The sequence below is a fragment of the Halyomorpha halys genome, unplaced genomic scaffold (genome assembly GCF_000696795.3).
Source record: "Halyomorpha halys isolate HHAL.00 unplaced genomic scaffold, Hhal_1.1 Scaffold220.1, whole genome shotgun sequence".
Classification (NCBI taxonomy): domain Eukaryota; kingdom Metazoa; phylum Arthropoda; class Insecta; order Hemiptera; family Pentatomidae; genus Halyomorpha; species Halyomorpha halys.
This window is the reverse complement of record NW_027104907.1, coordinates 434932-446355: the sequence shown is the minus strand read 5'-3', so window position 1 is coordinate 446355 and position 11424 is coordinate 434932. Positions and strand designations below refer to the sequence as shown.

The following is an 11424-nucleotide window of genomic DNA, read 5'->3' as shown; positions in this document are numbered from 1 at the left end:
GCTCTGATTTTCATCGCTCCTAGTTCCGTCGCTATTGCTCCCTCTAAGAGATTCCGACTTGAGCCGAATCTTTTTATTTACAGGTTCGACGATGGAATTGGTTTCAAACTTCCTCCTTCTAGCCTCCAACTTGGGATCAAGCGGCTTGATTTCGCCATTCTTGACGTCATTATCACTTTTTCCATCAACAAGGTCAGCATCTTTTTCTTTAAGCTTATTGTCCTTAACTTCCCCTCTTTTCCTCCTTTCATCATCTTTTTGATTTTTGTTATTAGAATTAAAGTTAGTCTTTGATGTGTTATTTGGGCGGTTGCTGAAAATAAATAATAAATATATATATAAACCACTAGTTTATAAACTCAACATACTTAGGAAGTGTTTATAATGTGTGACAGCTGAAAATAGAAAATCTGCCCGAAAACCATATTCTCAGAAATCATCTGGTTATGTTATGTAAAAGATATGTACGAATTTGGATCTGACTTAATGTAGCTACCAACTTTGAAACTTTAGAATGTAATAAAAGGGATCTTATGGATTCTAAAAATGTAATCTCTGGAAAAATGGCTTTTGACTGTCATCTGTTTTCCAGCTAATTAAAAAATATTTTAGTTATAAGTAATACAGTAAATTCAATCAAATCCAACATCATCACTATGATACCCCTGCTAGTCTGACTTGACTTTGATAAAGTTTTAAGGATAACATATTTTCAAGAAATAGCAAAAAGTGAGGTCAGAGACAGTCTTCTGTAATTGAATGTAAACAAACTGAAATGTAATCTAATTAAGTTAATAATACAAAAAGTACCTAAGAGATGAAGTCTTGTTCCGGACCCAATTCCTTCTTCCAGCCACTGGTGATGGCCGTTTTCCTCTTTTTGTAGTAAGTGGTGATCGAACCCTCTGCCTCTTCAATGGCGAATTCTGCTTTGGACTTACTGATCTTCTTCGAGGGGAAAGAGATCGTTTACGTGGAGATAGAGATCGTTTTTTTGGAGTCGGAGATCTTCTTCTAGGAGAAAGTGAACGTTTTTTAGGTGTGGGCGATCTCCGCCTTGGCGACTGTGGACGATGAGGTGATAACGATCTTCGCCAAAGAGAAGGAGATCGTCTTCGGTCGATAGGAGATCTTCTCCTGGGAGAAACCGATCGACGATGGCGCGGAGAAATTGATCTCCTTCTGGGGGAGAACCTCCACGGTGATCTTCTTCGAGGGGATATAGATCTTTTACGAGGAGTAATAGAGCGCCTTCTAGGTGTCAAAGACCGTTTTCGAGGACTCAGAGAGCGTTTACGTGGAGTTAAAGAGCGTTTTCGTGGTGTCAAAGACCGTCTTTGTGGTGTGATGGAACGTCTTCTAGGGGACAGGGATCTTTTTCGAGGAGTAAGAGATCGTTTTCTAGGAGTGAGAGACCGTTTACGAGGAGTAATTGAACGTCTACGGGGGGTTATAGAACGTTTTCGAGGGGTTACAGATCGTTTACGAGGTGTAATAGACCGTTTACGAGGTGTTAAAGATCGCTTATGAGGTGTTAGTGAACGCTTATGATTTAGTGGAGATCTTGATCTACGAGGGGGCGATTGAGATACAGCGGGTGGGTTCTGAGCAGGAGAATATCTTCTTCTTACAGGAGACAGCCTTTCTGGAATACTAACAGGTTTAGGGCTTTCAGGTTTTGGCGATGTTTTTTGTTTAGTTTTGGTGACATTTTCACCTGAAAAAAAAAAAAAATGCCATTTAGATACATAATACAGGTTAATTTATAATTCTAAAGACTGGAAACATTATTTTAGGAAAAAGTTAAATCATTCATTGTATGATATATTAATTGACTCAAAGAGATTAAATAATATTAATTTAACTCCATATTACAATAAAGAAATAAGAAAATAAGGGGAAAGAAAAACTAAATTAATTACAACCAATGTTAACATTTTTACCATCTTTCTATAATGTATAGGCTAGCCCAATGGATAAACGATTAATGATTATGTGAGAGTGGTTCCTAAACTGGATGCTGCCTTGAGTGTATGGCAGGGGTACCGCAAGCAAATTCTACTTTCTCGATATATTAAAAAAAAAATTAATAGAAAACCAAAAAAAAAGGGAAATTAATACTAAAATAAACTGTACGTACATACCAGGTATTTAATTTAATTTAAGTTTTATTTTTATAAAGTCTTTTTCTACATGATCATCCGCTTTAAGGCTAATTGTGCTGTAATATTTTTTGTAGCCCAACAAGGGTGCCACGAATTATTTTTTTTCCAAAAAAGAATGTTGTAGCGAAAAAAGTTCTGGAACCACTGTTGTTGAGTACAAAACTATCTATATTTTGTTGGAGGATTATTAGCAGAAGGATAAGATAAATGTTGCAGATAGCATTCAAAAAGATAATTCAAAATAGAAAAAACTACAAATTACGACGCATGTTGTAGGTCTAACACCGGTAGAGTCAACGTGCTAGCCGAGGAGTTCCTCACACTCTGTTTATCACATATTATTCAATTCCTTCACATTCAAACTTCAATCGCTCAAGCCAAGATGCAAGTCTGAACAATGGTTTTTAATATACATATTTGTTTTTAGAGTATTTTTTTTTACTGTCAACTGCACCATCATATCCTAATATTTATTCTATCTAAAACGAACTATATTAATTATTAATTTATACTTTTAAATGAAAACAATAAAAATAATTGTCAAATGATGGATGACTGACTACATACGAGAGAAGACATAACAATGGGATTATATGGTATCAATATGGGAGTATATGATTTTCTGCTTATCTTAATGCAGTGAACTCCCAATTATTATAGGATAAATAAATGAAGAATTATGATAGCTTCTGAATCTGAACGCAAGGCAGCGGAACTTAAGCCTAGCAAAGAAAGAACAAACATTTTGAGTTATGTATGGTAACTTGTGTTGCCAGAACAAGCTAAAATTAGCCATTAGGGGAAAAGAAAAAAAAAAAAAAAATTATATAAAGGCTCCAAAGTGGAAAGAATTTCTATCTCAGGCTGAAAAATTTCAAATCAAAGTATGTTGCCCACAAATATTGCTATATCAAGTTTAAAAGAAGTTTGTAGGCAAATCATTGCCAAATTTTAACTCCTCTTATTCAGCCCATGGATCAGAATGTAATAGCTCTTATAAGAAAATGATCGATGAGAGACAAAATTTTTGTATTTTTTAGAAAGATTTCATGATCTTGGATAGTATTTATAAATTTAACAATCAATAAAACCGTCAAGTCTGTCTACTGTTTAAAAACTATTTAAGGTAAAAATGATTTAAACAATAATGATCCAACAAAAGATGGGGAAGAACAAAATATTTTAGGCAAGTTGGTGGGAACCATTTCTAGACAGGAGAAAATTATTCATTGGATGCACTGCGATGCTGATTATCCTGTGTCTTTAAGCACATCGTCAACAAAGCAAAAGGACACTAACTCAGTCATCCGAGGATTACATAATCAGAAGTGGAATATATCAATGTTAATATTAAGATTAGAATCTCAGTTCATACATTAAATAATTAATAAAGTAAATATATACAATAATTAATAAAGTAAATATATACAATGATTAGTAAAGTAAATATACACAAAAATTAAGTTATCATAGCTAAGCAAATAGATTAGTATTTAAAATCATAATGAAGGTCCTTACTTGTTGCTTTATTGATTTCAGTTTTAATTTCTGCCTTAGGAGGTGCTGACGCCACGGGCTTTGGTTTTAAACGGGTGGTTTTAACAGGCGATGAGAGCTCTTCTTCGATCTGCTCCATGAGGCGTTCTAAACTGTCAGAATCACTGTCGTGAAGCTGAAGAGTGTCCTCTTCTGAGCCTGCGAGGCTTTCTGTCTCAAAGTCGAGAACATCTTCCTCCAAATCGAATATCTCAGACTTATCTTTTTTAACTTCTTTTTTAATTTCATCTGTAATAATTACTCAAATTTAGTGGCCAAATTATAATAACTAAAGAGAAAAAGAATAATTAAATCACAACAAAATTACTGAGAGTACAAGAATACAGCTTTACATTACAGATGATCTGGATTCTCTGTAACAATCTATTCCACCTGAGAGTGAACAGCTAAATGAGTATATTAAAATTTTTAGATATCTTGCATAAATGGCTAATCCAGAAACAAAATTGGAAGGAAGCCAATATTGTCTATAACATCGGTACAAAACCAAAGTGGTATATCAGCTAAGCTATTTTTGAATTATCGTTAAAGATCAGAGAGAGTTTCAGCTGATATCTCACCACAGTATAAATCAATTAATCATTTTGTAGATTTAATTAATCTCCTATTTAGTAATTTTCCTTTTAGCATTGTGAAAAAAATATCAACTTATAATGTTACAAAACCCTAAACAGCAAAATTTGCAGATACATCACTTTGGCTTTGAACCAATGACCTGAAATTATAAGCTTATCACTCTCCTCTCAATAATTGAAAGAAGAACTGGTTTAAAGTGTTATAATAAACTTTAAGTACTAAGAAAATTATTAACAAAGTTTTTTTAACACAATGCTTTAAAGACATGATATATCAAATCCTCTGAAAAATTACGTGGTTAACAAAGGATTGTGGGTTTTTTATGTCATAAGGCAAACAAAAGTAAATGAAACCTTCATTTATAAATAATATTTCAAGCATTTTTTAAAGATGTATTAGATAATATCTTTATCCACCAATGCTTACAATTATTTCATATGAGAAGCCCAGTTTTTTTTTTTTTTTTACCTAACAAGCAAATAGAAAGTATCATCAGCTAACCATCAAAATATTGTTATAACAAAAAGATATAAATTATTATTCACCTGGGACACGATGAGGAGGATCGACCTTTTCAGTTTTAATAACATCTGCTTTTATTTCCGTTTTCTCAATGTTTTGGTTTAGCTCCTTAGTATTAACAAGCAATGGCTTTGTACTTTTTTCCGAAGGCTTTGATGCAGTATCTGTGGTTAATTTACCAGGATCGATCGCTGGTGGAGGTAATACAGATGGCACTATAGCTATCAAGTTAGGGTTAACTTCGGACTGGAAAAATGGACCCTAAAAAAAAAGAAAATATCATCAATTACAATATTTAAATAAACTAATGTAATAAAAACAATATTAATTTAGAAGTTGTTTAGTGGATAATATGTCAGCCCACATCTACTTCCTCAACCAAGAGCTCAATACAAATGTAAATATTAAAAAAATTAATTTGTGTTCTTTAGCTTTTTATTTGGATAAAAATGAATATCGCTGTCCCAGTTCAACAGGGTAACATCTCAAAAAATAATAATATAAGATCCATAGAGTAAAATACAAAATCATAGTAAAGCGTATGTCATAAAACATAAGTAAAAAAAGATTTCGAGATATTACAGTTTTGAACTGGGACAGCGATATGACAACTACCCTTAAAAGGATCTTGTACTACATAACCTCGATTGTACAGCTTGTAAGTTTGCTTCTAATTAGCTTAACAATATTCATGTAATCTTAAATAGTAGAGCTTAAGTACAGAAATGTTTCTGCTGGTTTGAGCCCGGAAGGCTGAGGGAGTCATGGAAGAATGGGGTTAAGCAGGACATGGCCGGCTTTATACACCTGCTGTACTGATAGAGAAAAAGAACATTATTTTATTGTTTATATTTTGGACTTTATCTTCAACTATCTTCTTTTTATTTAAATTTTATCCACATTCTATAATCCCTACACAATTATAAATTAATGTTATAATTGGATAACAGTACTTGTTGATAAGAACAGTCAAGGAAATAGTAGTTGCAGATAAATTTTCATTTATCTCATAAAGGTCAATAACAAGATTCCTGGTGATGAAACCAAGTTTAATAAGCCAAAAAATGTAATGAAAGTGTGATTTAACAAAAGCCTTCTGGCGATATCAAAAGAAACAATTACAATAACACTTCATTACAATTATACATGTAATTGTAATGCTATGACAAATTACAGCCAGGAAAACACACATCTCTAAAAGTAGATGAAAGGAATATGGTCCGGGTGCGGTCAAAAAACTCAAATAGTAGAATTATACTATTTTAATGAGCCAACGTTTCGCCCCACGTTGCAGGGCATCGTCAGGGCTAAAAAAGATACAAACACATAGTTACATAAGGAAAACAAAAACATAAGTGTAAAATAACAGGGGTATAAAATGTAAAAAAGTAAGATATAATAAGAAAAATTAAAGGTAGTAAATAGTAAATGTACAGGGTAATAGTAACAAATAGATAAGAAAAGAAATATTAAAGAAAATACAAATAAAGAGATGTAAAAAGAAAAAAGAATACAATTCAAATGATGAGACAGAATGCATACCTATTTTGACGGCAGTTTTTACATCTCTTTATTAGTATTTTCTTTAATATATCTTTTCTTATCTATTTGTTACTATTACCCTTTACATTTACTATTTACTACCTTTAATTTTTCTTATTATATCTTACTTTTTTACATTTTATACCCCTGTTATTTTACACTTATGTTTTTGTTTTCCTTATGTAACTATGTGTTTGTATCTTTTATAGCCCTGACGAAGCCCTGCAACGTGGGGCGAAACGTTGGCTCATTAAAATCGTATAATTCTACTATTTGAGTTTTTTGACCGCACCCGGGCCATATTCCTTTCATCTTTACACACGGTCAATCAATAATCTTCCAGTATCTCTAAAAGTAGTGTGGTAGTTGAAAATGAATTCACATTCGATGCCAACAGAGCATCACCCTACCGGTTGGACACTAGCAGGAAAGTATTTTTCATTTAATATTTTATAAACAGCAGGTCTCTTACCACCAAATAAATCAATAGCCATTTTACTCCAAAAATATAATATTTTTTTTAATCTAAATATAAAATTAAGACTCTAGTAAACATATATACATCTCAAATAAGAAAAACATAGAAAACTATTTTTCTGGATAATCGTTGATTGACCGTGAACAATAATAAAAGGAAGATGGTCCAGATATGGTCAAAGAAAAAACTTAAATATATATAAAACTATTTAATGTGAGCCGTTTCACCCCACGTTGCAGGGCTTCATCAGGGCTAATCTAATATCCCTGACAATTATAAAAACTAGATATAAATATATCGAAACTAGCATACACAATTACTAATTACTATTGAATTAATTATATCAGAAGGGTAACAGTAAACTAGTTTCTTTTAAACTTCACTTTATATGAAGTTGAAGAATATGTACTACTATAAAATATTTTTTAACATAAGATAATAACGTTTCTTCGATCAAAATAGTTAACATTTGTCAATTTTAGAAATTTAACACCGATAGAGGACAGTATAATCAAGAATGCAGAATCAATTATTTGCAAAACCAATTATATAAGACTAATATTGACAAATATTGTAACAATGTTTCCAATTAAGTAGTAATTGAATATGTTGTTATATAAATATATTTATTCGGCTATTTTGGAAGTTCGGCTAACAGAAATAACATTTCATCTAAGGAACACAAAATACAAATAAAAAAAAGACTTTGTGCTATATCAACAGCTGGTGACTCATTTGGTAAATTAAGACTAACTTGAGAAACTGAGAAAATATTTTAATACAATACAATATCCAACAAAGTGAAATTAAGAATTTAAAAAAATTCAAAGTATCTTCCTTAGATTTATAAAAACTTTTTAATGGGGAATAATTTTAACATGTATGTTTGTCAATTAATCTCGGAACAAACACATTTAATTTATCACTAATCAGAGAGCAAATAATGTCTATTTTCCTATAATTCAGAACATGGGAATTACATAACAGAACAATTATATAGTATTCTCTTATTAACTTGAAACTGTAATCTATTTTGAATGTGATGGATTAATTACAAACATTATTTTGAAAGAAAAATAAATATAGCTCAAGTCATACTTAATTAAACAATGAATAGAATTAAAAAATACACCATTCAAATGTGTGAATCATGGTAACAGATTTCACTTTCACTTTATTGTTATGGTTACTCATACTAAAAAGTAACTATAGAGGAAAATTTTTGTCAAAATAATTAAGATAATATTTATACCTTCTCTAACTTCCTATGAACAGTAATAGGAGCCATATTTCGCCGAGTCGGTTTTCTTGGACGAATCGTTTGTAAAGCTGCTAAACGCAAGGCTTCCAAATCGTCGTCCTCTTCCATCATCACGTTCAGAATTACCATCTGGAAAACATTTAATGGAAACTGATTCAACGGAACAATTACGACTGCACTGAAATACAAGGCAGCTTTCAATTCTTCAACACAACCAACTGAATGAACAGAAACTGCTAGTAACTTTCACAATATAGGCTGACACACTACGCAATTTTAACACAAATACGTTTTAAATGTAACTAACCAGATATATCAGTTATGACCCAATTGATGGTAACTGAACTATTGAAACATGTAAACACAGTTAAAATACGGTTTAATGGCGAGAGAACAACTTAAAATTCTATCACATAAACAAAACCTTTCGCCATCTTGTTGTTCCCTCAGAGAAACTAAACCACCTAATATAATTCATCAGTCATCTGTGAAAAATAATTTTCTTTCTGATAATTAGTAGGGTCAGTCCAATAACTATCATATAATTTTCATATTCATATTTTTATCATGTATTCTATAATCGAAAAATATTTTTATTAATCATGTTGTAATTAAATCTGCTCAAGACCATATCCAGTTTAAATTAATTATAGAAAAATAAAATATCTAAGTAATAATTTGTATACATATACAAATACAACCTTTAAAAATGCTTTACCACTACTATTCTTTGTTAATTTTAAGTTTCAATTTTAATAAAACAAAATGTTTAACATATAAAAAAAATCCTCCGTAAATGACTTAAAAATACATTATGAAATATATGATTATATTTTTCCTAATTAACATAAATTTTCTATTTTAATTAATCATTGAGAATGTGTATATATATATATAAAAAAAGCCTAATGAGATATATAACAAAGTCTATAGATATACAAGGTTGCCTCGTAAATATCAACCAATCAGAGACAGGAAGAAAAACCCGGGAATGACGCCATGTGCCCATCAATTCAAATCATGAATTTTTTTTATTATCAGTAAACGCACATAATCTCCTTGAAAACTGATAAAACATTTGATTGAGGCCATTGAATTTTTTACATTTAACATTAAGATTTGTTAATTTTATTGTAACCTAAGACATACTACCAATCTTTAGACCAATGAGAGACCAAAATCAACCCGAGAATGATGCCAAGCACGTATCAATTCAAATTTTCAATTGTTTTTGTTAACATCAAACCCTTATAACTTTCCACGATTCATCAAAAAAAGAACATTTTAATTTTAGATTAATTAATAAACATAATTAAATTTTATTATAACCTTATATATGCCTCGAAACTTTCTTCCAATCTTTAGATACGAGTATAAACCTTAGACCAATCTGTGACTAAAAGAAAAGCCCGGGAGTGACGTCATGTACGCATCAATTCATTTTTCAATTGTTTTTATTGTTGCCAAACCATTATAATTTCCTAAAATTAATCAAAAAATGATGCTAATCAATTCTTGATATATGATTGACACCCCTTTAAGGGTGCTTTTTTTTTTTTTAAAGTAAATTAAAAGGTTTTTACTGAGGAGAATATCATTTACACTACAAAAACCGCTGTTTTTGAAAATATATATTTTTTCATCCTTGGCACCAAGAGATTTTACAGTTTACAGATGATTTTTTTTTTCATTACTCATGAAACATTTTTTTTTATTTTTACCTTGATAACAGTGGTGAAAACGTACTTTGAATTCAATAGAGGTCTTGGTACTATGGTTGTTAGGTGTAGTTGAAAAAATTTGTCATCTTTGGAAGAATTTATATTATTGAAATAAAAAAAAAATTTCCTAAGTGATCACAAAAAGCAAATTATCGTGGCAAAGTTGTTTTTAAAACGTTGAGTTTTGACTCGTCTGATTCCTATAAATCAGCAATATAAATAGAAGGGGTATTCATGATGTTCTATGTATGTTCTGTAAAATGTTTAACCATGTTAAATGTTGTAAGTATAGCATTGTGAGCAGCCCTATTTAAAGTTTATGTTAAATGCATTAGTGCTCCTAGCGGATTTTTTAAGAAACTTGTTTTATAACCTTTACTTCTTGATAACATGAAAATTTCATGACATTGTTTAATCCTAAGTTTTCATTAGGGGTATTCATGATGTTGTGTTAAATGTAAAAGTTTTACCATGTTGAATGTTATATGTATAGGGTTGTGAGAAGCTCTATTCAAAGTCATGTTAAATGTATAATCTTTTCTTGCGGATTTTTTGAGCAACTTGTATTATAACCTTTCCTTCCAAAACTTCATGTTTTGGTTTACTTCTAAGTTTTGAATAAAGTAATTTATTACAATATGCCTAAATTGAGTGAAAAGTGCAAGTTGTGTAAAAGTTTGGCCACTGAGTGCCTTGTTGATCTTCTAACTTGTGAGGAAGAGAATCAAGATGAGCTAGTTGACAACAGTCATTACATTATTATTGTTGTCATCCGTTGCTTTATTAGTTATAAAAATATCCAAAACAATACTAACACAATCAAAACACAAACTACGAGCAAGTAAAGTAACACGACAACTAACAAAATGGCGACGAGCTTAGCTGGTCTCTTGCGTGGGGTCATTCTCTATTTATCAGACTCTTATACTGGTTACACAGAACCATGTTATGTGTTACATATATCGTTTTGACATGCTAAAAGAAGGAAATATTTCTCCATTTTTTCCATGCTTAAAAGTGGAAAAGACGTTTGGATCTAGAAAGAAAAGGAGGTTGAAAATCGGGAGTTTCCTTTGATGGTCCTATTCTGTGGCAGGAGGAAAGGAAACATCAGGGATATTCATGATATTTGGTTTAACATGTTAAAGGGAGAAATATTTCCTTCTTTTACCATGTTAAAACGTTATAACATATACATTGTTGGGAGTCTGTTACAAGGCCTGCTAAATGGAGAATTACGTCATGCAACAGACCAGCTGAGCTTGTCACCGTTTTATTTGTTATCGTGTTAGGTTACTTTCTCAAACAATAAAAGTAGTTTGTGTTTTGATTGTGTATTAGTATTGTTTTGGATATTTTTAAAACTAATAAAACAATGAATGACAATAATAATAATGCAATGACAGTTGTCAACTAGCTCATCTTGATTTTGTTCCTACCCCATAAGCCTGCAGAATACCCATCCTCTTACCGTCCTATCTCTCTATTATCTATCATGGGCAAAATCCTCGAAAAACTCATTTTAAAACGCCTCTACCCAATCCTTAACTCACACCATGTTATACCTGACCACCAGTTTGGATTTAGAACATCTCATTCTAC

At 31.2% G+C, this 11424-nt stretch overlaps 1 protein-coding gene across 1 annotated transcript in view; it reads right to left on the bottom strand.

Moving 5' to 3' along the window:
• LOC106679799 (serine/arginine repetitive matrix protein 1) overlaps positions 1-9564 on the bottom strand; it is a gene marked incomplete in the record, with an annotated part of 25765 nt that extends 16201 nt beyond the window's left edge. Inside the window, 6 exon segments of the mRNA XM_067046026.1 lie at positions 1-313; positions 811-1717; positions 3684-3950; positions 4844-5081; positions 8093-8230; positions 9431-9564. Of these exon segments, the coding sequence (XP_066902127.1) occupies positions 1-313; positions 811-1717; positions 3684-3950; positions 4844-5081; positions 8093-8230 (1863 nt within the window).
• Positions 9565-11424: the final 1860 nt, after the last annotated feature.